Genomic DNA, 27,040 nt, shown 5'->3' on the forward strand with positions numbered 1-27,040 from the left:
TCCCTAAACTTCAATCTGTATTCCTCTGCGGTGAGTTCAAATCCTTCTTTTAAGGTCTCCTTAATATGCTGATAAGGATCAGAAGTCTGTCTTGCCCTTCATTGAATCACTCCCACAGTACACAGACCCAGGGTTGGCACCTAACCTGCTCATTTTGCAGGCCCTCTCAAAGGATGCAAACCATTTTTCAATATCATCACTGTAAGACCTGGGGTCACCAGCTCTTAAGGCGGTAGCATGGCTCGAGCAGGAAGGCAGCCAGGGGCTTGCGTGTAAAACAGCTACTTGACACACATATCCAATGAAACACACAGAGGCGCAATAATGGAGACCACACCAGTAGTTGTATTTGAAAGAATCAAGATCTTTTATATAGGCTTTCAAATAGAGCGTTGCATTATTAATTCATCAGCATTTCAGGTAAGCATTTCATTAAGACATTTCATGAATCACGTTCAGGTTACATTTCCTATAAACGAGGGAACATTTCATTCAAATAATAACCCGCTCTAGCAGTGAAACACTAGCCAACCCCGCCTGTCGTATCAAACTCTCTGACAGGCAAAGGGGTACCTGTATTAACATGGAGGATCCTACAAGAAGCGACTATAGTAATGCGTTTAAATATCACATCAAACCTCTCATGGACGCTTTTCCTTAAAGGTAGTAAAACATATCGGCAAGTACTTATCAGTCCAACAAGGAACTACAAAGAACACAACCTTTAATCATTTGTGACAAGCCTTTCTTCTTGTGAGTTCCGGTCGGCTTGCGACCTAGATCAGATCATCAGAATACTATGGAAGCCCACCTCTGCAAGAAAATTCAGTACAGTTAGGTGAATCTCCCTCTCATTTCAGGCTTGTAAATATGGTGCACTATGAACAATTCAGGCTTGTAAATACGGTGCACAATAACATTTCAGGCTTGTAAATACGGTGCACTGTAACATTTCAGGTTTTTAAATACGGTGCACTATAACATTTCAGGCTCCAATCTCCATTCTCTTGAGGCACATTCGAAGGGGGGCCAACAGGGCCCAGTCTCAGAGAACCCCGGGGGAGGGGTGTCCTCGGGCCTCTCCCGGCCTACCGCCCTCCTCCCAGGGGGTTACCTCACTTCTTCGGCCCTCCAGGGCCCTTGCGTCGGTTTCCAGGGAGGAGAGGGGGTTCCAACCCTCTCGAGGCCTCACTCGTCCCAGCGCGGTGCAGGCTCAGCTTCAGGGCACCGGCGCTGGGGACGAGGCAGGGGCCGCATGCGGCACGGAACGGAGGGGGCTTCCTGACTCCACGACACCCTCCACATCGAGATGGGGCATCACCCAAGAGCCGGGGCTCGGCAGAGAAGCCCCGGGCAGGCAGCCAATGACTGCGCAGCTGTGGCGGGGGCGCGGCTGGCGACGCGGTGGCGCTCCCGTCACGTGACGAAGGCCTAAGAGGCTTCAGGCCTAGCGCGGCCTATCCTGCGCGATGCGACGGCCCTTTTCTGGCATAGGAGGGCCGCCGAGGGTGACAGGACAAGGCAGAGCTCCACCCGGGCGCCGGGGCTCCAAGCAGGGGGAGATTTCCGGCCCAACGCGGCCTATTGAGGATTCCGGCGGCCCTCTCCTGGCATACGGGGGCCACCGAGGGGGGTTCCATGCGACCTCTGAGGGGATTCCTCGATGCCTCAGGAGGGCGCAGGCAGCTCCGGGTCGTGGCGGTGAGTCAACCGGGGCAGTGCTCTTGACTCCCAGAGTGCTACGGGGGCAAGGGAACAGCACTGTGCCGAGAGCGCTCGAGGAACTCGATGTGGCGGCACTCCCCGGGCACTGCAGGGCACAGGACAAAAGCGACTTCCAGTCTGGCCAGTCTCTGACACAGCGCTGGGCAGGGAGGAGCAGGCTGGGAGCAATTTACAGTGCTGGGCCCACAGTACAGTCAGGGGAATACAGGTAGGCCCAGTTGTAGGCAGGGGATGCGCAGGGCAGCACAGTCCAGTACCTGGTCCCAGAAAGCAGTCTTCTTGGCGCTTGGATGGCTCTGCGCCCTTGGTTGCTTGTTTCTTGAAGTTACTGAGGGGGGGGGATGGTGAGTTGAAGGCTTGAAGAATTTCTCTCCAGTCACTGCAGATGGACCCTGGGGTTCCCTACCACTGGGCCAGATTAGGGGGCTAGCTTAGGACACCTCACCCAGCTTAAGAGGCAGCACCTAAATCCTGTCACTCCCATTAGCATAGGTTCCTCACTAGGCCCTCCCGCCTAAACCTCCTGTGTGGGTTCCCCAGGTCAGTGATGCCCCAACTGACTAGAAAGTTTCCCTCCTTTTCCTTATATAGTGTCAGGTGGCAGTTGGTGCCTCCCCTATTCTGGAAGGTTCCAGGAGCTTCCCTCATTCTAGCTATGGGCAGGCTTGCAGGCTGGCAGGCTGGTATGGCAACATTGTTTAAGGGTTCCGTCCAGCTCCTGGCTACTAGAGTGCGTCTACCAAGACCACGCTGCAGTAGCAGGGGTCAGTGGCATCCATGTTGGGGGAAGAGAGCACCTGCACCCTGGCATTGATTAGCAATGGGAGGGTGCCCAGAGTCCTAAAGCCAACAAAAAGTAGCTGTGAAAGAAAATGAGGCAAGGGCAAAAAAATACAGGGAAAGACCACCCTAGGGCTGACAGGTCTAACAATCACCATCACTAAACTTGGGGAAAATCGATTTGGGGATTTGGGAGTCAATGTATTCTTTACAAGAAGATGAAAGCTTTCCTTCCCTGATATCTCTTCGGGACTTGGACCCTGCTGTGATGGTGACCCACCAGTCTGTATTTAACCTTATTTAATGAAAATCATTGTTGCCTTTGATGTTACTGGTGGACTCTTGACCTCTCTTGCACTTTCTGATCAGCACTCCCGCCACCTCATTAACCTAGACGGGGCTCTACTGCTGGCCCCAGTCACCCCTAGTTTACAGCCCCTAGTTTGCACAAACTGTATAATGGGAGACTAAGGGAGCCCAATACATTTTCCTACTATTGACACTTCCCACCCTTCACAAGGGCTGCCAGACTATTTATTGCTAACATATGGGTGCACCCTCAGCAAGAGCTCTGAGCATAATACCTTTCTCATGCCAACAGTTTCTCTGCTTCTTGTGGATGGTCCGCATTTTGCCTCCACCCCATCCTTTGCATTGCTCTTTAAGTTGCCTTGTTTCAGGTTATAAACAATGTGGACTTAGACATTCCTCTGTTATAAAGGGAATGTTGTTCTTCTTTGGAGAGAGATTGGAAAAGAGCAGTAGCACAAGAAATATATCATGACTGCAATGACTATGTTTTCAAAAGGTTTCTCCCTGTTAACTTGGATGTTGCTTTATTTGTAAGGACTGCTTTTCTGCCTGGAGCCTGCATTGAACCCCCAGAGGCCAACCTTGCTAATAAGTCCTGCTTCTTCACCTGCAACCAGCACCACCAGAAGTGACTCCAAGGGTTTATTTGCTTGCCTGCTTTTGTAGGATATTTGTAAATGTAGGATACTTGTAAAGCACACAGCTGCCCATCACCGGGGCGTCCCGGCGCTGTATAACGCAGTGGAACGCTTCCTGGCTCTCCCTGTGAGATGCCCCTCCTGGGCACCCCCAAGGTGAAGCCAGGCATCCCAGTGTTGTAGGGGCCATTGTGGAGATTAAGCAAGCTATTGCCCAGAGTTGCAGCGTGGGACCCCATGATTAGAGTAGGCCCTGAGGCGAGAATTATCGAGTCCGCAGACAAATGAGCCCAAGACCCTGCCGCGTCGGGAATTGCACCCTGGTCCCGGGTCAGACCTCTGCATCAGGGGCTGCCGCTCTAACCATTGAGCCACACTGCTCCACAGTTCTGAGCCACAGTGACATTGCACACTCCTACTACCTTGAACCCATTCCTGACCAAACTGCTTGTCTTTCCACCCAGGGTGCATCACCACTCAAATTAACTTTGTGTTTTCTCCCGCTAAGTTTATCTCTGCAGCACTACATCCATTTCAGTGGTCATTCGCCAACCGTTTGGAACTGTCTTTAGCCACAGCCCTCTCCTTCATCCAGCTAGAGTTTTTCAGCTTTCAGTTCAGCAACTAAGTCTGAATGCTGAAATATTCCCTGCAGGGACCTCAAACACTTCCTGCAGCCTTGCCCCACTGAACTTTAGTTTCTTCAACAATTTTTTTAAGTGTGCGAACTATGCTCCATCGTGGTCAGCCTTAACATTTGACTTTAATACAATCTCGCTTAACTAGATGTCTGCGGTTGGCGCTTTGATATTTTAGGTAATAGAATTTACTTAAAACTTTTTAAAAACTTGGATTTGTATTGTTTTGGTGTCAAATAATGTATTACAATTTACTCTATTTGTCTCTATTTGTCCAGTAAGTGGTTTGGGATATTTCCAGTGTTGTCTTTTTACTTTATTACACGTTGAATCTAAGTTAAGCCTGTGACTGCTTTTTGTTCCAAGCTACACAGGATTAAGTATAGGCTAAATGTATGACCTTTTATGGTTCACTCTTCAAACGAGTGTGTCTGTTGCTTGACCAGGGCTTACACCCCAGTCAACCAACAACTCTATTTCTCACATTGGTGTTCAGTGTACGGGATCAGGACGTGTAATTGTGTAATGTCGTACAGTAAATTGTGTTGGACAAAAATCCATTCTTAGTTTTTCAATTGGCTTCTTTCTCCCTTTTTAAGTTTACATTTCCTACCTTTCTTTTCTGTACCTTAGAGATGGGTCTGTGCAACTTTGAAACCCTTAGCAGAGCTGAGCTGATAAAATTTGGCAAACAGAAGGGACTGAAAGCAGTCAGGAAGGCTACCAAATTGTATCTCAAGATAGCTCTATTAGCCTTTGAGGTGGAAGACCAGCTCAGAAGGTCAATGACAATGGTGAGGATGAAGCACAGATAAAGGATGAGGAGAGAGGAACTAGCCAGTGGTCCTGAGCTGCTAGGAGAGTCCAACTCAACCTCAACAGATAACTTGGATGCAGCAGGCATCTGTGTGTCTGACAGAGGCCTGATACCACAGGAAGTGGAGGGCAAGATGGAGGAGAATAAACTCAAACTGTAGCTGGCCAAGATAGAAGAGAAGAGGTAGGCCCATGAGCACACTCACAGAGAGCTCATCTTAAAAGCAAAGCAAATGGAGTCCAGCAGTACTGGTGGCAGCATAGCAGAAGTGTTGACTGGAGAGATGAATGCCTGCTTACCCAAGAACCTGGTGCCCATGTTATGTGCTGGGAGCTGATATAGATAAATTGTCTTCAGCATATGAGGCAGCTCTTGAGGGTATACAAGGTCCCAGAGGAGTACTGCAGGGGTAATCGATAGAGGTACATGCCAATGCCGTGGAGCGAAAACTCCTGACACTTGAGGTACAGGAACAAATTAAACATTTTCCATGAAGTTCACTTCTGCTATTAAAACACACACATCCACTGGGTATGTTTGCCTGTATACCAGCTAGCTCATAGTGCCAGAACAAACCCCAAATACCAAGGAGAGAATAGTTCTTGGAAACTATCGAACATGACAACTCTATCCCATCAGAAATCATGGAAATAGTGTATTACTTTTTGCTAAGTCACTCGTGCTCACTTTGTCTCAAAGAGATACACAGAATAAACGGAGGGGACATTTTCAATAAGCATTTATTGATCCAGCGGCATTCTAATATAAAATAGGTGTGTTGAAACAATCATAAGACAGAAACAGATATAAATGATTATAAGCACCAACAGGGTAAAATGATGGCAGATTTCCACCATAGTGTATATAAAATACATAAAGAAAAAAATGTTTACTCCTACGATGCGATCCTAACTAGATGTACCTAAGTGCACATAGCATGCATGTGGGTGAGTAGCCGAGAGTTCATTACTTGAAGTGAGAGACTGTGGGACCCTGTCTTGGTCTCGAGATGGACATCCCGCGAGGGATGTCACTCCACTGCGAGCTGCAGTGACTGTGTGCAGGAACCTCAGCATCTCGCGTCAGTGTGTCAGCATGTATGTCCTTTTTCTCCTCTCCTGCCTCTGCAAATATACGGTGTTGAGATACCTAGAGTGGTACCCTCAGGGGATCTAGCCTGCTGTGTCATGTTAGCCTTAGGATGACAGAAGGAATGACTGGTATACAAAGTTATTATGCACGAGATGATAGTCCTGCTGAGTTTTCCGACTGGATGACATACTAACATGTTAATGTACTTCTAGGTATTTGCACACAAAGAACTAATTAGTCCAAAACAATAGTGCGTTAACATTTTTTTAAAATTTTTAAATGCAAACTCGTATTTAAAGCTGTAGAAGTCTTAATAAAATATGGTTGTATATAGTTTGAACATCTATGAGAGTCTGAAATCCATGCAGTTCAGCAAACAGTGTCTGTTGTTTGCAATTCCAAATTTGGTTGTTTTGAAAAAGTCCACATTTTTCCCAGCATAAGATGAGCCAAATGTTTATGTGTCCTGGCTGGGAGACGCAATATCAATGTTGTTTGCCATCACAGATGATTGTCCCTGCAACACCTCATAGATCATGTCATTAGAGCATAGATGATCTTCTGTACTGTCTACAGCCAATGCTGGGGAAGACTGTGTGACATCCAAGGCATGTAGAGCAGCCGGCATTCATTCCAATAGGAGCTAAAGCATCCTGTGGTGGCTCTAAGAATGTTGTGCCACTGGAAACTCCTCTTACCAAGGAGAGAATAGTTCTTGGCAACTATTGAACATGACAATTTTTCCCATCAGGGGTTGTGGAAACAGTGCATTACCTTTCCCTCAGTTACTCATGTTCATTTTTTCTCAGAGAGATACACAGAATAAATGGTGCGGACATTGTCAATAAGCATCTCTTGAACCAGAGGCATTCTAGTAAAAAATAGGTGTGCTGAAACAACCATAAGAAAGAAACAGAGATAGATGATTATAAACACCAACAGAGTAAAAGGATGGCAGATGTCTACTATGACTGTATTCAGTCATGTATATGAAATACATGAAAGTAACAAATGTGTAATCCTACGATGCAACCCTTACTAAATGTCCCTAAGTGTACCTAGCATGTATGTGGTTGTGTAGCCAATAATCCATGTAGGATAAAGTCAATCCCATTTCCTGAAGTGAGAGACTATGGGACCCCATCTTAGTCTCGAGATGGATACCCCGCAAGGGATGTCAGACTACTGCAAGCTGGGCAGTCTGGGTGTCGACATGAAATACCATTTTCTGTTCTCCTGCATCAGCAAAGATATAGTGTTTATGTGCCCAAAGTGGTATCCTCAGGGGATCTACCATGCCATGTCATGTCTGAATTAGGATGATGGAAGGAATGACCCTTATACATATTCATTATGCAGGAGACAGTAGTCCTGCTGAGGTTCCAAGAATCTTCAAGAATACGTCCTGTTAGCAGTACTGTAACTAGGTACCAGGTCAGTCCCAAGAACCGTTATTTAGTGTAATTGCATGGGAAATATAGGTGAGATGTTAGGTTGTTACCAGAGCCTATATTGAGGTGCCTATATAAAACATACCAGGAGCTCAGATCACACCTGGCATTGCTGGAGTTACCTGACTGGGATTGTGTGACCACAAGGTGCTTGGCTGCCCAGGAGGTGAGTCAAGGAGGTGTGACACTTGTAAACATGGCCCAGATAGTTGCCAACAGAGGGAAGGGCAAGGGGTGTGGGAGACCAGCCCCTAAATGTCCCACAGCAGAGATGGATGGGGTACCAGAGGAGGCTACTCTGGAGCCCACTGTAAAGGACTTTGCCTTCCTTGGTGAAGTGCCTAAGCGTCCTGGATGGCAAACAGAAGAGCGACCCACCAGGGAGGAGTTTTTTAAGGTACAGAGGTTGTGACCAACCTTCAAGTGCCTGAGGCAGGAAGCTGAAGCCCAGGCAGCTGGTGATACCAATGAAGTTCACTGCATATATTTGGAGAATGAAGTTATGTATAGCGTACCTAAGGCAGCTGTGTATGGGCCAACGCAGGCGTTGGTAATTCCTCAATGTTACATGGCCTTCCTTCTAGGGCTGGATCATGAGATTACCCTGTCAGGACATCTGTGGCAGGTCAAAAACTTTGACATGATTGTCCACCACTTGTTCTGGTCCTGGTTGAGATGCATTCTGTAGTACTTGCATAACCTGCCAGGCAAGTAGGGACAGAGGGAAAAACCTGAAATCTCCCCTAAATCCCTTACCTGTTGTCGGCACCCCATTTGTAACAGTAGGCATCGACTTAGTAAGGGCTTTGGAATTCAAGACAGCCTTAGGCAGCATGTTTATCTTGATCTTGGTGGACCATGACATGAGATATCCAGAGGCCCTTCCTTTAAAGACTACACATTCTACCTGCCGTAACTAGAGCCCTGATAGAGATTTTCATCCTGCCGTAACTAGAGCCCTGATGAAGATTTTCATCTGTGGTGGCTTTCCCAAAGAATTGGTGTCTGATGCAACACCAACTTCATGTCTGCATAGATGAAGTCAATGTGGAAGGAGGGTGGAGTTATTTACAAGTACACACCCTACCATCCTCAAACAAAAAGACTTGATGAAAGATTCAACAAGATCCTGATGGACATTATTATGGTCCTACTTGTTAAGTGGACATAAATAAGGACATAACAAAGTATTAGCTATGAACTAGCTATTAAACTCATAGATGATCTCACTTCATCCTGATTTAAGTCTCACCATTCTTGTACTCCCTGACAAATGCTCCTCCCACACACAATTCAAGTGCATTACCCTCAAACATATCAATGGGGCATGAGTTGTCCCACAGATCATGTGTTCCCATTACATTACCCTCCATTTACACAAAATGATGGTCTCACATCTTTACCTGCCACTCTCAACCTCTTCTATACCCCATGCCCAATCTCTCCATCCACCATTTTTACAGACTATAATACTACATTCAGCTTTCCATCATATATATCATTCCTTGGCTGAACAACAGACCCTCTTCCATTTACAGCATTACCTGTGTTATCTATTTGGGCCATTGGCCCGCCCCCACAGCGAATTAGCGTTTTATTTGACGTTTGCCCTGTTGATGACTGCTTTACATTTAGTTCCTGGACTGTATTGATTCACAGTTACACCTCCATTCCCACAGATTGGCACATACACTTTATAATCCTATCAATACATCCTTAGGCTCTTTTTTCCCCTGCAACCACTGAGCCCTTAAAAATAAGACTAAGTGGATAAAAGTAGATGTATCACATCTTGCTCAACAGCATCCTCCTTTTCCACACCCCTTCCTGATTAACATTTATCAATCTACCTATAACTCTATCACTAGGTAGAGGTGTGACTGACGCTGGAATCTGGGGATCACGGTTTGATCCCCTGCGCCAGCAGCAGATTAGCTCAGCACCATGTGACTCTGGGCAATAGCTTGCTTAATCTTCCCAACAGCCCCCAGTGCCTGGAGACCCTAATGGGTGATTGTTCACACTTTACAAAGTGGATTATGATTATCACTACATCGTCCCGTGAAGACTTGAGTATAACCTACACCATGGCATTGCCCTTTGTTCTCAAAATGATATTCGGACCACTCACTATCACCACCCTAAACATTAACGGCTTCATAAGCCACATCAAACAGAAAAAAATATTTTCAAATAACTTGTTTACAAAAGCCAGACGTAGCTCTTATACTAGCGACACATTTGTTAAACAAGAAAACAGAGAAACCTGGGAGGAACTGGGTGGTAAAATAATTTAGACAGCTTGAAATTCCAGTCTAAATCCTACTCAGCTCACTCTGCAGTCACATTATTCCAAAATATGTGAGGTAGCATCAATCGTACATAAATCCCTACCATGCAAGTTCCTAAAAGCCTGAACGGATGAAGGGGGAGTTATATATATACATATTTGAATTGCCTCCAAAGTATTAGGAGTGGGCTCCATATCGATACATTGTACTTGACATATGAGGCAGCTCTTGAGGGTATACAAGGTCCCAGAGGAGTATGGAGGGAGCCTGTGGAAGTACATGGCTATGGTGGGGTGGGACGACTCTCGAACACTTAAGAAAGAGAACCAAACAAATGTCTCTAATTGTAACAGGACTGCATTTCTTTTCTACATTAAAAGTATCATCACATAATTGTGTGCCTCCCATATAATCAGGGGAGACTGGAATTTGGCCCAAGACACTGTCTTGGACAGTAGGGCTCCACTATATGATCGCAATAACACTGACAGGGCACTAATGCATAACATACTTTATGACCAGGATTTATTAGATACATGATGCTTTCTACACTCCTCAGACATAGAATAATCCTTCCTGTTGGCAGTACCCAATCATGACTTTACTGTTACTTAACATCACAGACAGTCACCCTGTACAATTCGAGATGTCCCTATCACTTACAACCCACCCGTCTGCACAACAGTGGAATGGAAAGGCAGCCGACCAACAAGAAAACCCTTGCAACTAAATATTTCAGAGAACAAACTGCCCCTTGAGAAACAGTAGTTAAAAACACAGAAGATTACATACCTAAAATAAAAACAGCAAACTGTATGATCAGTAAAAATGTCATGAGCTTCAGTACAAGCCAGTGTCATAAAGGGAAGCTGCAATAGCCAATATACAGACCCCGCAAATGTTTCATATGTTTTATAAAAATGCACACACGATAGTACATGAGACACCCCAAGTTATCCAAAAGATCCAAAAGATGCACCACGGATTAGCCAAAATGACCCTCAGTCATTTATATACTACCAATGCAGACAATATGCTTTACAATCTCAAAGCCCTCCATTAGGAACTACTGGTCAGTCAGTTGTAAAAAAAGTGAACGTATTGACATCAGATCTGGAAATGATGCATGCAATGGGACAACACAGAGACCCACAAAGCAACGCGAATACTTTTGGTTCATAATATTGCACACTGTACAGTTCTGGAGCAGGGGTGGACATAGGCCAAATAGATGTAGATGGGAGACATTTACTGGAAGGTGAGCACACTTAAGGGGAACTTTACCAGGCCACCTGTAGTCTCCCAAACATTAATGCTTCTGGAGAATATGTTTTTTTGGGAGAGTTTTACAGATGGATTAAAGGGGAGGCAGTGATACAACCATATGAGACCTTCCAGAAGACAGAATACTTGGGCACGCTTGTGTCTGTCTCCAACAGGGCTACTATAGAAGTCTACCAAAAGCCAGGCAGGGACCGACTGTTCTGCAGCAGCTATCATCCAATCTCCATTTAAAATACTGATACAAAAATCCATGCAAGTGTCTTGGTCATTTACCTTAAAAAAGTAATCAGAAGCCTAATACCCCAGTAGCTCCCAAATGATTCTCACACAACCATCTATGATCCCTATGACATCTTTTCTGCTTGTCAAAAGACATGCAGGAGAATGCTGTAGCCATATCTCTCAACTCCGAAAAGGCATTTGTTTGTGTAGAGTGTTGATGCATGTTCAGTGCTTTGTGAAAAATGTGCTTAGTGTCAGAAGTCATCAAGAAGGGACAATGACTCTACACCATTCTCTCCATGGAGGATAACTGTGGAATTTCTCTCTGACCCCATCTTTGTGCACAGAGGCAAACTCAAGTGGTGTCCTTTGTCACTGTTACTCTTCTTGTTGGCAAGGGAGCCTCTATTTACATCAATCCGTCAGGTGCCTCAAACTATGAGCCAAAATGCTACTCTAAGAAGATGATATCCTAATCCTCCAGAACAAAATACGCACTTCACTGCTTCATCACAGACTGTCCAGTGATAGTGAGTTCTATAATCTATTGGGACAAAAGTGAAATGCTTTTTAAGTAAGTGTGATTCTTGAACCAAAAGGACATTACACTCAGACATTCTTAAATACTCTAATATTATTTTTCTTCTTCTTAACTTATTAACATTCCATGACGTGATTCTCATTTAATTTACTTTCCCATTGTTAACCTCATGCGCGCTAATGGAATTTTGGCCCTATGCTGAGATTTTAAAAAACCCATGTTACATGACGAGCTGGGCTCGTCATCAGCGTGCGAGGAGGCTACACCATGACGAGCCCAGCTCGTCATGAGCGTGGAAGGGGTTAATAAAATCCGACCCAGAGCACATTGAATTCCCCACCAACATGTATCTTTTGAGAGAGGACACCCTCACCCTGTGTGTAACATTATTAAGAATTCCATTTTATGTGTCACCCCCCCTCCCTTGGGGAACCCTCCCTTTCTACTACTAGATGTAAAATTAGGTACCTCTGATTTTTAGGATCTCACTGGTGAGGCTTAGATCCAATATTTTTCATGTGGAGGAGCTCTTTTTCTGCTTTATTGAGGCATCTGCATCTTCCAAATCCTTGAAATTAAACATTGTATTATTCCACTTCCTTTTGTCTCTCCAGTCCTCTCCTCCGCATCGTTCCTCTATTTTATGTCTCTCCTTCTCTCCTCTCTAAATATTTTGAGCCTGAGCTATTTTGTCTGATGCCCGATGGAGCTACCTGGTTTAGCTATAGGGGAGATGAACCGTGGATTCCTTCCTTGCTCGTCGCCTACCCAGTCGGCCTTTAGACAGACTTCTTTTTGTCTCTCCTTATTGTCTCTTCTGTTATCATCACTCTCTCACCTCCCCTACCCCCCACTACCTTTCTATCTCCTTTCTCTCCTCTCCCAATGTATTGCTGATTTTTTGATGTAATGTGTAATTGTTGATCTTTTTCTGTTATATTGTTGAACCGCATTGTTCCAATTCCTTTCATCTCTCCAGTCTTCTCCTACCGCATCCTCCCTCTATTTTATGTCTCTCCTTCTCTTTCCTCTCAATGTATTGAGACTGAACTATTTTGTCTGACGCCCGATGGAGCTACCTGGTTTAGCTATAGAGGAGATGGGCCGTGGATTACCTCCTTGGTCGTCACCTACCCAGTCCATCTGTAGACAGACTTTTTGTCTCTCTTTATTGTTTCTTCCCTTATCCTCCCTTTCTCACCTCCCCTGCCCCCTCCACAACTTCTCTCTGTCCTTTCTCTCCCCTTCTAATTGTATTGATTATTTTTTTGATGTGCTTTGTAATTTGTTGAATTTGTTCTGTTACATTGTTGATTCTCATGTAAAGCGCTCTGATACCTTTGGGTCTAGCCAGCGCTATATAAAACTCTTTAAATAAATAAAAACACTGTATTTGTACAACACAATCCTGTACAGTAAAAGGGGTTGCCATTTTAATAAAAATGCACGGTGGACCCTTTGGGAAGGTGGTCAATTGCTAGAGTTAAGATAAATGGCATCTGAATAACTCTCGCAAGTTATTATGGTCCAAACCTAGACAGTCTTGCCACTTTGTACACTTTACTCTTTCATCTATCTAAAACGAACAATCGCATTATATTAGGGGGCGATTTCAATGTGGTTCTTGGCCCAAGTCAAGACTCTACCTCAACCAGAGTAAAAGCTAATACTCAGAAAATGAGAGGCGCCCGGAGCCAATTCATGTCTGACATTGGGCTTATGGGCATTTGGAGAGAGAAGGCCCATAAATGTAAACATCTGGTGGAAAGTTCACTTTTTATAACAAAAAGTGTGGACATCGCTCCAGAATTGACTTCCCGTTTGTCGACAACGCCACAAGTAGGAATATCATTTCAGTTAGTCATGTCCCGAAACATATGTCTGACTACTCAGCAGTTATCTTAGAACAGGCAATGGAAGTGTTCTCCCCCCACCCCCGGAGATGGACCATTAACGAAGTAGCTCTCCCACCCCCCTGAGATGGACCATTATTCGAGTACTATTACTAGAAAATGAAGTAATAGATAAATTAATGGTGGAAACAAATGAACTTTTTGATTTTAATCTTAATTCAGCTGTTAACAGCCATATCGCTCTCTTAGTCTAAGAAGGTGCAGGAGGAGACCAAAAAACTTGAAAGCTGATATACATAAACTTCAGGAACATCTAGAACATGATCAGGAAAATCCTAATATTCTGAGACAATTAAATATCGTGAAACATAAGCTTGCTGATTCTCTAGAAAGTTTAATTTAAAAAAGTGGGATGCCAGCAGACTAGCTAACCATGATTATGGTGAGGGTTGCAGCAAGCTCTTGGCGTGGAAAACTTAAGTAGACCAAACAAGAAACTGGATTAAGGACCTCCGCTGTTGAGCACTGGTAACATTAATTTGGATGACTCCGAAATTAAGGAGACCTTCGTCTATTTTTTCCAGAATCTATAAACTGATGAGACTCTACTTGATGAAGATAGTATGGAGGAATTCCTGTCAGATTTAGCTCTCCCCACTCTTCACTGAGACGAAAAAAAAAACAACTAAATCACCCTATCCAAAGGAGGAGATTATTCAAACGATCATTTCCATAAAAAGGGGAAAAGCCACTGGCCCTGATTCTATCCCCAACAAATTATATATTATTCTTAAAGAAGAACTTGTTCCTTTTCTCCTTCAATTATTTAACTCATGTTATATTGAAAGTCATAGCCCCCACGTGTAGTTTGAAGAGGCTACGATAGCAATCCTATTAAAACCAGATAAAAAACCTAGACACTGTGAGTCTTATAGATCCATTTCACTCTTGAATTGTGATCACAAGATTTACACCCAGATTATCACTAAACGTCTAGACAAAGTAATAGGCTGTTTAAGACACCCGGATCAGAAAGGGTTTATGAAAGGGAGGCAACTCAGTGATTTAACAAAAAACCTAACTGCGGTGATAGAAATGGCACAGACCTAAGAATTATTTAAGGTTCAATTTCAATTTCAATCTTTATTTCGTTGCATTGCAACATAAAAGATAACAATAAAATGTACAGTTCATGGTAAAATATACAATGATATAGCATTCATTATTTTGGGCACCCTAATACTACATTACTTCTACATTTCATCAAATTTAACACATTAGCTAGTATTTCATCAAATAAAAGCACATAGTTTACAGTTTCAGTTTGGCGCAGTATCAGATAAATATTAAAATGTTTAAAACAATAGAAAAGTTAAAAAGACATTAAATTGAATTTGAGCAACCAGAATTAAAAATGCAATGCCTTGGCTTTGTTCATGATTTCGGAGAGTCTGAATAGCAGCTTTCTTTAGTTTAAAATGAAAGGGATAATTTCCTTCTAACAAAATAGGTGGACAATAAAAATTTGCTAATACCGAACACGATTACTTGACTGGTGTCCGTGCTTAGGATTCTGCCAGCTTCCCTATGGGAAGTAGAGCCTATGTTGCGACACAAGGGAACTATCCACTTTTTCCTAGCTTTGTCGTAACTAGGGCAAAAAAACAGTATGTGGAAAATGTCCTCCCTTTGATTATTAGTGCACAGGGTACAATGATCTTTATCAGTCTTCCCCCATCTTTTCTCGGTTACTTTTATCCTCAACGTACCGTACCTGAATTTTAAATATAAGGATTTGGCCAGTGGAGGTTGGATTTCATCAAGAAATTGTTCGAATAGAGCCTCATTTTTTGCCAAAAGAAATTTTTCAGTGAGAGGGCCGTGAGTTCTTGTATACACAGAATCATAACTCACGTATGACCAAAAGCTTAATTTGACAATTTTCTTGGAAGTTGAGTTTAGAGATCCAGGCTCGTTCCAAAAATGTGATAATCCGAGCTTGGTAAGCCAATTTTTTACATGCTTAAACCAAAAGATCTTATTGTCTCTATCGAGCTCTAATACTTCCTTCAGCCCATTTTTATAGTCAGATAATTCCAGGGTTGTCCATAGTCTGACCCACAACAGCAATGGTCTCAATATAGCGTGCTGATCTGTGTGTTTGATGTTAAGGTCTAAGAATAGGGGTATCAGGGGGGTATTGATTGGAACTTTTAGTAGTCCCCTAACAAATTTATTCTCCAGTACTTCAAAAGTTTTTTTGCATACTGGGCCCCAGATTTCTGCCCCGTACAAGGAGGCAGATTGTACCTTGTATCTAAAAAGCTCTATTGCTGGAGTAGCTGCTTTGTTCACACTTTTGTTGAACCTCTGTGTTATTGGGAAACAGTTTTGTTTGAACACCAATTTAGATTTTTCCAATTGGGGGCCCCATCCCATTACAGAGTCCATCAAGACCCCCAGGTAAGTGAAACTGTGCTCGTAATCTAGTCTTTGCCCATTTAACATTAAGTTCTTTTTAAAATTTTTATGCGGGTTCAGTGCCATATATTTTGTTTTTTTTATATTAATTTCTAATCCTTTATGGATACAGTACTGTTGAAACCTGTCTAATAGGATCTGTAGGCCGCGTGGCGTTTGCGATATTAGAATTGTGTCATCCGCGAAAAGGAGGGACGCAACGCGTTCCCCTCCCAGTCGAGGAGAATCATTGTCGCAGTTTTCCATGTAGGTTGCAATGTCGTTTACATAAAGGGAGAATAGAGTAGGGGCCAGGACACAGCCCTGTCGCACTCCCCTTTTTATCGGGATCGGGTCTGTGAGTTCCCCATTTGGGCCCCATCTAACCTTAGCATAATTCTCCCGATGCAGTCCTATTACAAGGTTTAATAATTCGCCAGGCAGCCCTTGCCTATTCAGGGTTTCCCAAAGTAGATCTCGTGGAATGAGATCAAATGCCGCTCGTAGGTCTACAAAGGTCACATACAAGTGACCTTTGCGAATGATGACATACTTCCAATACAAACAAAACAGGTGATGGACAGAATGTGGATCAATGTCACACATTCACCCCAGTCCAAAGATCTGGGCCCAAATCCATCGATTTTTTGCACTCCACACCACCCTGGGTTAGACAATGGCGATATGCAAATCAGCTCTGACCCTGTGCCCCATGGGAACAGTCCAGTCTGAACTACAAAAGCCATGTCCTTCCCAGAACGGAATCAAGCATCCGAGGACCGGACCGGTTTCGAGGTAACACCTCTCATCAGCCCGGCTAGCTTGACTCCAGTGGTGTGGAGTGCCTGGGACCCACGTCTGAGCATCCCCAGCGCACTTATGGCGGCAATTGCAAACTAGCCGGGCTGATGAGAGGTGTTACCTCGAAACCGGTCCGGTCCTCGGATGCTTGATTCCGTTCTGGGAAGGACATGGCTTTTGTAGTTCGGACTGGACTGTTCCCATGGGGCAACAGGGTCAGAGCTGATTTGCATATTGCCATTGTCTAACCCAGGGTGGTGTGGAGTGCAAAAAAACGATGGATTTGGGCCCAGATCTTTTGACTGGGGGAATGTGTGACATTGATCCACATTCGGTCCATCACTTGTTGTTTTTGCGATACTTCCAATACAAGCAGCATAGCCTGAATACTTGGTCAATAGTACTTGTCTTGCTTCTGAATCCCGCCTGGTATTTAGATAAAATTGTCTCCTCCTCCAACCATGAATTTATTCTATTTAGAATATGCCTAGCATATATTTTCTGCGTGATATCTAAAAGGCTAATGGGGCGGTAATTTGCTGGATCACCACGATCCCCTTTTTTAAAAATGGTGATGATTTCTGCGCCATTCCAAGTGTCTGGGATGTGCTCACTAGCAGCAACTATGTTAAATAAATGATTTAAATAGGGTGCCCAAACATCAATATTATACAAATACAGGTCACCAGGGATTCTATCAAGCCCTGGCGCCTTCCCTTTCTTAATTGTAGTAATTGCTGCCTCTGTTTCTTGTAAGGTAAAAACTACCGGGTGAGTATTGGCTGGTAATGTAAGCGGGGGTACATCATTTGCTGCCTCAGTTGGAGTTTTGGCTGCATACAACAACGAAAAGTGCTTGACCCAGGTGTCTTCATCTAAGTAGACCTCCCTGGAACCTTTCTCCCGTTTATTTTCCTTAGCTGCCAATTCCCAGAATTGTTTCTGGTCCTTGTTTTTAGCGGCTGTTAACATATTGAGCCACAGTTCCTCATCTCATGAGGATTTCGCTCTTAGTATTATTTTGTTATAAGCCTTTCTTTTCTCTCTAATTACTAACGGACTTTCCCCTTTAACAGCGTTAATCAGTGCAGTTTTGGCTAGGCGGCATTCCTTATTATACCAAGGTTTGCCTACGGATTTTACACTAGTCCTGCCAGCACCTCTTTTAGGTTTTTTAGTAAGAATTTGTAATAATTGGCTGAAAAGAGACTTATGTAAATCAATAAATTCTTTAGGGTTGCAGCTATGGGGGCAATATGGTTCCAGAGTGCAGTAAATGTTGGCCAATAGGTCCTCTTTTTCTAGCACAAAGGCCCATTTAACCGCCCTACGATTGTTGCTAAGGACAATATTATCAATTGTGGTTGAGGTTGCTATACTATGACCTCCCTCCATATGGTCAAGCCCCGTTACCATACTTAGTAAAAAGCTCATTTCTAAAGGGTAATGGTCGCTTTCGTATCTCTCTTTGACCTTTAGGTCTACTGTAAAGGGCCAGAGGTCAAAGGAGACGATAACGTAGTCTAATTTACTCCCATAATTACCTCTCTTAAATGTGGGGGCTTTCGGGCTATCTGATGGCATACGGCCATTACATGCTCTCAAGCCATGTGAGGTCAGGAACCGTGTAATTTGTAAAGCCAGTGCTGTACCGGCCACCATACAATTCTCGTTCAGGGCGGGTATTGCATTGGCGTTATCCTCCTCCTTAAACAATGGGGCTATCCCTGAGATTGGTTCAAAATTACAGTTCAAGTCTCCACATAGAATAACACCTGACTCTGTTTTTAGTTTATCCATAAATGATTCCAACTTCCCTATGCATATGGATTCCTTGTGGGAAGATTGGGGGCTGTTATAAACATTAAATAAATAAAACGCCCTATTGTCCACTGTCGTTATTTCTAGACAAAGAATGTCTAGGGAGTCGGTGTTAATCATTTTAATAACTAATTTAATGGAAACATTGACCCATACTAGGAGGCCTCCAGATGCACGACCTCTCAAGGAAGGGACAGCCTCTATTTGGTAGGTTTTATAGCCGACCCTGTGCAGTTGTGCTGTGGCCCATGTTTCCTGCAGCACACAGATGTCAAAAGTATTTATATATGCATTCCAGTCGGGGTCATTTAATTTTGCACGCACCCCAGCAATGTTCCATGAGACGAGTGTAAATGAGGAAGATCTCTCATTCGTATCATGGGGTACGGCAGGTATAACGACTGGTGAGCTCCTATTGACTTCATCTGTACCTGTAACAACAGAACATGTGTCCACCCTAGGACTGCTATTACCTTCTTTTCGGTGGTGATATCCCAAAGTACATAACACATTTTCATTCCCCCCAGCATCTCTACTATTCTGACTTGGGGCGAATGGTAACAAAAATGAGCCCTCATTTGTCCCAGGAGACGCTACAGGTAATGCAACAGACAATCTATTGTTAATTGTTTCATCACGAGTAACAGCAGTATGTGGACCTGTCTTCGAACAACTAAATCCTTTTTCCACAATACACCCCAGAATACGTGAAACATTTTCAGTACCCCTAATGTCATCCGTGCTCTTTAAACATCAATCGCACTCTTCCAAGCCACTGAATGCCTCAAACCTATTTGTTAATTCCAAAGGAGTAAATGGGATAAGATTGGACATATTACCATTTCCTCCTGGATTGTGACTAGTTGGTACAGTGTTCCACCCATGGATCAAAGGGGGTGGGACAAGATGGTGCAAATAGACAGGGTTCCTAGCTACTTCCAAATTCGAAAATTGTGTATTAAAAGGAATGTAGCTAGTTGCATGTTGAGGGGGGAATACGGTTGATCTTGGGTAGAAGTAAGTCAAAGGGCGTGGCACTATACAGTTGTTTTCGTTGCCGTAGGGCCAACTCAAAATATATTGGACCGCCTTCCTGTCCCTAAAGTTTACAACTACAATGTCGCCCCCTATATCCTTTGTTCTACCACCCAGCCAAGACAGACGGCGCACATGAACTATTTCGCCATTTACATAGTTGGTTTTGGGTCTGTACAATGACAACCAGTGCATAATCTTGTTCTTTAGCTGGAAGTAACCTTCCCGCTTACCACTTGTCAGCTCAGGAACCCCGGTAAGCACCACTACATATGGTAGAGCTTCCGGTGGGAGTTCAGTAGGTGGTATCCTTCCCTGGCCCCCTCTTACGTGACTAACCTCGTTCTCTTCAACTCTAGGGAGACTATTTGGGGGGATAGTTGGTTCCCTAGGCTGGATATTAGCTAGAGTGACCGTAGAATTTGATGTTATAGTTGGTCTACTCTTAGCTGAATTTAATTGTTTTGGATTAGAGCTTTTGGGCGGTTTACTAACAGAATGGTCACCTATAGTTGGGTGGTTAGGGGCAGCTGCATTAACTACTACTATGGTGTTATCAATAGTAGAGTTAGTAGATTTTACAACTGCCCTTTCAGTTGAAGGGGTACCCATTGTATGTGAAGCTTTTTGGGGCTGTGTTACATTCTGGGGTCTTAGTGGCCTTTCCAATTGCCCAAGAGCTTCCAGGTCCAACTCAATCCTCCCCAGCCTTGATTCCACTCCCTTTAGTCTATCAGATAGGGCTAACATATAGGTTCGCACAATCATTTCAATATTGTCCAATAGATTCTTTGGAAAAGTTGTCTGCGAACCTTCTTCCATTGGGGTGTGGATGATATCAGGCACTGTGATTGATGGGGAAGGTGGTATCGTGGGTTTTGACGGGGTTAAAGCAATTGTCGTTGTTTGCTTGCTGGCCGACTTTCCCAAAGTCATAGTAGTAGCAAGACTAGTTTTCTTACCAAAATCTGAGTGGCTTAACTTGGACTTACTTGAGTCCATTTTTGTCCGCCTCTTTTTAGGGGGTGGGGGCCCATGTACTTTATATGCCAATGTCCTCTGGTGTTTTCCTCTTACTACCTTTCCCGGCCTGATTGTAGGGGAAATCAAAATTGCTGCGGGTTTAGGTGTACTAGGAGGATCTTGAGCCTCAATTTGTGACTCGGCCTGGGTTTGCGTTGGTGAGATGGCGGGAGCTAGGCATTCCTTGAGCAATAGAGGCACACTGGCAGTTGGAGATAAATTATCTGTCAGAATGTTATTCGTTTCATTGTCCAAGGTAACAGAGTAAATGGGCTCAGACAGTGTCCTATTTTTAATGCGTTCAATTGAACGACGCCGATCCGCCCGCCTCTCAGCAAGTAGTAGTTCTTTATTGCCCTCAGGAGCAGCCTTAGAAAAATAGTCATCCAGTGTTCTGTTTAATATGCTCCCAGTTTTATCCGAGCCGGTAATGGCAGCGCTAACAGCGGCGGTAGCCATCATACAGTTTCACAATGAGAGGGATAGTAAAATAGTTTTTACTTACGCGGGGATTTGAACAGAGCCTCGTGCCCAGCCCAGCCTCTTCTGGCCTCTGAGGGCATAAGAGGGCCCGCCCTTTGCCCGGGCTTCGCCCGGGCGTCCCGCTCGCGTCCCGCGTTGCGGGAGGGCCCGGCTTTTCAGGCGCCTCCTGGCGCAAGATGATGACGCGCACAGCGTGCGCAGGTGCAGGGCCCCCTGGGGTACCGAGTCCGCTCTGCTGCCGCTGATGTCTCCAAACGCGGCGGCGGCGATAACTCGGCGTGTGGCGTGTGACCCAGGTGACTGGCGAGGTAAGGGGTTTCCAGCTTCTGCTCAGCTCGGGATTCAGCAGCAACACACACTGGTCGGGAGGGCCCGGCTTTTCAGGCGCCTCCTGGCGCAAGATGATGACGCGCACAGCGTGCGCGAGTGCAGGGCCCCCTGGGGTACCGAGTCTGCTCTGCTGCCGCTGATGTCTCCAAACGCGGCGGCGGCGATAACTCGGCGTGTGGCGTGTGACCCAGGTGACTGGCGAGGTAAGGGGTTTCCAGCTTCTGCTCAGCTCGGGATTCAGCAGCAACAAGGTATTTCAACATCTTGACTTGGGTGAAGACCTTTTGATAGCAATCAAAGCTATTTATAAAAACCCTCTGCTAAAATCCTGATCAACGGGAAACTAACTAGGTCAATACAAATAGGAAAAGGTACTAGCCAGGGGTGTCCCCTGTCGCCCGTACTGTTTAACATTTCAATTTAACTTTTAGCGTGCATACTGAGAGACTGCCAGAATATTACCCCCTTCAGATGTAATGGATGGAAGAAAAAAATTAGGTTATATGCAGATGACCTTATAATCTATACTAGCAACATAGAAAGATCGGTCCCTGAGATATGGTCTAAATTAGAGATCTATAGAAGGATTTCTAGGTACAGTATTAACCAACAAAAAAACTAACTAATGAAATGGAATATTAACTTCAGGAGCACCTACACAAAGAGGGAGATTAGATATCTTGGCATACAAATAGTCCAAATAATCGGCTCTCACTTTCATTGTTAGGCACATCAAACTTATTTAAAAGTAAATTCTGCCAAATTGCACATTTGTATTTAATATTATCCCTTTAGTCTTCCCAAAAATGTGGTTTAAAAAGGTGCAGGGGCTTTTTTCAAGCTTTATCTGGGGAAATAAAACTCCTAGAATTGCTCCAAAGAAACTTAGAAAGAAAAAAGCTTATGTAGGAATAGCAACCACTGATTTATTTCTATGTTTCTGTTCTTTCCACCTAAAACAATTTCAACAATTATTATTGGAAAGTGAAATCTTCTCTCCACTCTATAAGACCCTCACAACAGAGTTCTCTGAACAAACGGGGTGTTTCTTTTAAAATTTGGACACCCAAAAATTTTTAAGAAGGTTAAATTAAAGATGCTTTTTTCAGGTCTGAAGCTTTCTTCTCAGATTAGACGCCTTCTAAAGATACCGTTTTACAAGGAGGAAGCACCTATCTGGGATTCCCCAGGAACGTCTTTGCATCTGGAAGATGTTCTTGCAACCCCCGTCTGCGCTTGCAGCATCACTACTTCGGGGCAACTGATTGTCAAAGCGGAACTGATTTCCTGGCCCCATTTTTCGTTGGTTTGTGAGAATTCAGTCTCAAAGTTTAAATATTATCAACTGAGCAGTTGGGCAAGATCTGTAGGTAAAGAGTTAAAAGGGAACTCTGGACTGGCTTTGAAAGTCTGTTCTTAAAGAAAATGTCTAAAGAAGTGTCAGAGTGGAACTGGTTATTAGCCCAAAATGGTCAAGATATGCAGGCCTCGTTCAATGAGATTTGGAAGGACCTGCCAGATGAAGACCTTGAAAAAATTGGGCAAGTATCTATGTCTATTTTATGGTCATATGTAAATGCTGCACCTTTAAAAAAAACACGTCTTCACAGTACACATAGCCTATAGTGGAGCAACCGGAAAACACCAAAACATTTGGCTATCTGTGTTGGGCGGCAGACTTCCGTCCTTCAATGTAAAGCATATTGAAGATAAATGAGGACTATAAAAAAAGTGAAACGCTTTCCATTTAATAAATGACCACCAAAGCCACTAATCGCTATCTATCTAATGAAATGAAAAAAGTCAGTACTCAAACATTTAGGGATTCTCATTAACAGAGGGTTAAAAGGAAGGGCCTTAGACAATCTAGACCCACTCATAACCACAAACAATTTAGATTAATGCTAATTGGGATCAAATGAACCTTCCAGCAGCCTCTCCTGTATAGCCAGTCTTTGATAGGTAGAGGCAAACTGTTCTGATGAGGTGTGAGGGGGGATAAAGAAAAAGGACAACTGATGGGAGGAGATCTGTAGCTGCAACGTAAATGGCACGATGGGGGTGAAGTAGCCAAATAGGTTTTTCAAAGAGGGAATGCCAGTGAAACTCTGGAGAAGTTGTTTATGCGAGCAATAGATTTTACTTAAAATGCACAGGCACGAATGATCTAAAGAAATTGATGCCCCCTGAGGAAGGGCTTTTCAGCCCGAAATGCATAGGAGCTGAACAAGTAACAATGTCATAATAGGAATATTATTTGACCAACTGTATAGAACGGTTTGGGAGTCCCAGTTGTTTTGAGGAACCTGATGGATTTCCCATGGGTATGCAGCTAATGGTCCATTAGTAGCACTTATTCATAGTTATAATCAAGACGTCTAGGACGGAAGGCGCCACCCGTGGAGCACCTGAAAAACTGAAACACATATTTTTTCTTTAACGCACATTGGAGTGTACCAAGGATGTGCACCTGTACTAAATAAGTTTGCATCTGGAATTCCAGTTAGAACAGAACCCTGCTCACCCTTACATCCTGCGCCACCCAGCCAGGCTGAAGCCCTAAGAATTTAATTTGCAGAGGGGCTGGTTGGAGAGTGTTAGTGAACGTTAGTCACTCCAGTGGATTGTCATTGCCAGATATTAACCTCCTGGAGAGAGTTTCTACATTTTGGGACAAGAATATGCCACACTTTGGAGGAAGCTGTCATGCCTAAGGGTGGTAGCCTGTACCCCATTGGTCAGGGGTGCCTCCCTGCTTGTCACTGGAAACATTTAGGAGAACTGCATAGCAAATCAAAATTACAAGAAGATGAACTGCTGCACTCCTTGGTTTTCAACCAAAATGGAATTTGCCTTGCTTTGAAAGTTGAAGGAGTGGACTCCCTGAAAGCAACAGGTTAAAAGAGCTCCACCATGAGGAAGAAACTAGCTGAGCACCCTCAGTTGGACTTAAAAATGTGGTAGGTGCATTGTGGGAGATGTGGTCACAGCTTCTCAAGGACCAACTAAGATCTTCTGGAACCTTGTATTAGTGTTGTGGACACTTTGGATCCCTAAAAGTATGTTCTGGAAGAATATTCAAAGGTTTGAAGACGTTTGAAGAATTGTTGGTAAAAAGCTTCCCAGGGTAACTGACCCGTTGATGAGAGTCCAGCCAGTGATGTGAAACTGTTAACAAGGCCTGAGATTAAGGTTTGCCTCGCCAAAGCCCCAGAGCTTTTCGTCATTGAGGTGACTTTCAGAAGTTGACCGAGGCATCATATTAACAAAACCATCCTCCTCGGACTCAAATCCGGCCTGACAAGAAGCCTTGCTCGATGTCCAGAGACAAAGCTCCCAAAAAGTGACTAAGTCAGAAGGTAAAATCCTGACCGGGCACTACCGCTAAGTGTATACGAACGGAGCTCCATCGCTGTCACCTGATATTATGACTTTGTCCCAGTCAAGTGCGCACAGATGCCTTTTAGGCACTAGAAAGAGTTTATTCTTTAAAAATTAATATATTTGGTTACTTACAATGGATATTGATGTTTTTAAACACTTTATCCACCTGTATGCGAAGTTAGGCCTGTCTGCTCGCAGCCAGCTACCTAGGTTTGAGTAAGGAAACAATTATTTTGGACCTTGACTGGGCCTTATATTGTGACTGTGGCCTTATTACTATTTGTGTGTACCTACCTACACCTACTAATAATACACATTCCAGCAGTGTGTAATTCTGTCTGCCTATGCGGAGCACACACTATGGATACCATACTTGGCATCATGATGTTTGCAATGTCAAACTTTAAAAACTCCCTCCTGGTGAGGACCAAGTGTTTTACAGGGATGACACCTAATACAGTCTTTTGAGTTATAAAGTACTTTAAAGGGTGTTTTTTTAATGCTTTCATAAATAAACATGTACTTTAGTGCTCAGTACAACACACTTCAGTGGGGTTAAATAAGAACAGTAATTGTTCTCTTTGAGTTAGTAGAGAGGGACCCTATAAATAGTACACTTACATATACACTTCCTGAATCACTAAGGTAAACATACATGTTTGTTTAAGTGTATGCTTTTTCAATATTCACAGTTGGGGTGGCAGAACTCCACGCATTAAAATATATGTATGTTACCTGTTTATGTGTGGCATTCTCTGCCACATCAAGCACAAACATGTAAGTTTACCTTTGTAAAACAGGCACAACTATTTTTATTAATACAAACTCTCCACTGAATCAAAGAACATGTTTTAGCAAATAATGTAAAACAATGTTAATTGTGTTTTGTTTCTTTCTTTTTAGGCAAGAATGGCCTGAGAAGCAAAATGAGTTAATAAATAAAATCAAACGTGTTCTCAAATATGATCTCAGAAAACGTAACCCGCTGTCTCCCACTGTCCTGGCCCAGGCTGACTGCCTGCTGTTACCTCACTGTCTGGAGATCCATGCGACAGATAAAGAGGAGTTTTGCAGTGCCTTAACAAATGCCTCAACATTGTTGAAAAATGGAGGGCATTTAATATTGATATGTTGTGCCAACCAGACATTTTTTACGATTGGAACTCTTAAGTTTCACCATTTATGTATCGATGAGACTTTTGTCAGGGAAGCAATAAGGGATGCTGCCTTTGTCATTGAGAAGTTGCAGGTGCTTCCTAGGACAGTTCATCGAGTGCATGACACATCAGATTATGACAGCTTTCTTTTTGTTCATGTTCGAAAAGAAACACCTGTTTCATCTACTTGTAAATCATAATTGATAGATATATCATCTACAAAGAGGAAAAGAATATGTTGTCTCTGTCCTGAATCACATTTCATCTGTATCTTGCTTTGTTAAGTTCATTGCTGTGTACACCTTTGGTGCTCTGCTTTTTGCATCTCCTCTCTTTGCTAGACATGTGGACATTGTATTTGCTGATAACACTCTGCCTTAGCTGTGGTAGGTTATGTTTGAGTCAATAACCTTTTCTACAAGGTCAAATGGATTGTAGCTCAGTGAATAAAGTGGTGAGTTGGGCAATAAATGTAGCTGGAATTGTATTCCATTTTGCAGCCGAAAAATGATGATGCATTCTTAAAATAAAATGATTGTCCATTTTCTCAAAGAATATAAATCTTGTGTGTATTGTTCTGTAATGCTCTAGCCCTGCACTTGTGCCTTCAAATGTCCTCATGAATGGTGCATGTCATGTTCCATTGGAGGAAAGGCTGTGGAAATCACAAGTTAACATTGTAATAAACAGATCTCAGTAATTGTTAAGAAGTATTCTGTTGTTACACTTGAAAGCATAGATGTGTGGTGTTTTACAGTACAGTAGGTGACACAGTGAATCAATACCTCATTTAGCACATGCATTGTACTCCTCTCAAGGTTCACACATACAAACACACAGATTCAAACAACAATGTTTGTTAATTTCTCTGTAAAAATGATTAAACCCCTTCCATGCGTCTG

General features: G+C 43.6%; 1 protein-coding gene across 1 annotated transcript in view; it reads left to right on the forward strand.

Moving 5' to 3' along the window:
- LOC147718282 (nicotinamide N-methyltransferase-like) overlaps nt 1–26,566 on the forward strand; it is a 45,073-nt gene extending 18,507 nt beyond the window's left edge. Inside the window, exon 3 of the mRNA XM_086966677.1 lies at nt 25,885–26,566. Coding sequence (XP_086822803.1) covers nt 25,885–26,338 — 454 coding nt within the window. The 3' untranslated portion in view covers nt 26,339–26,566. The remainder of the gene's footprint in view (nt 1–25,884) is intronic.
- Nucleotides 26,567–27,040: the final 474 nt, after the last annotated feature.

The sequence above is a fragment of the Lissotriton vulgaris genome, chromosome 4_1 (assembly GCF_964263255.1).
Source record: "Lissotriton vulgaris chromosome 4_1, aLisVul1.2, whole genome shotgun sequence".
NCBI classification, from domain to species: Eukaryota; Metazoa; Chordata; class Amphibia; order Caudata; family Salamandridae; genus Lissotriton; species Lissotriton vulgaris.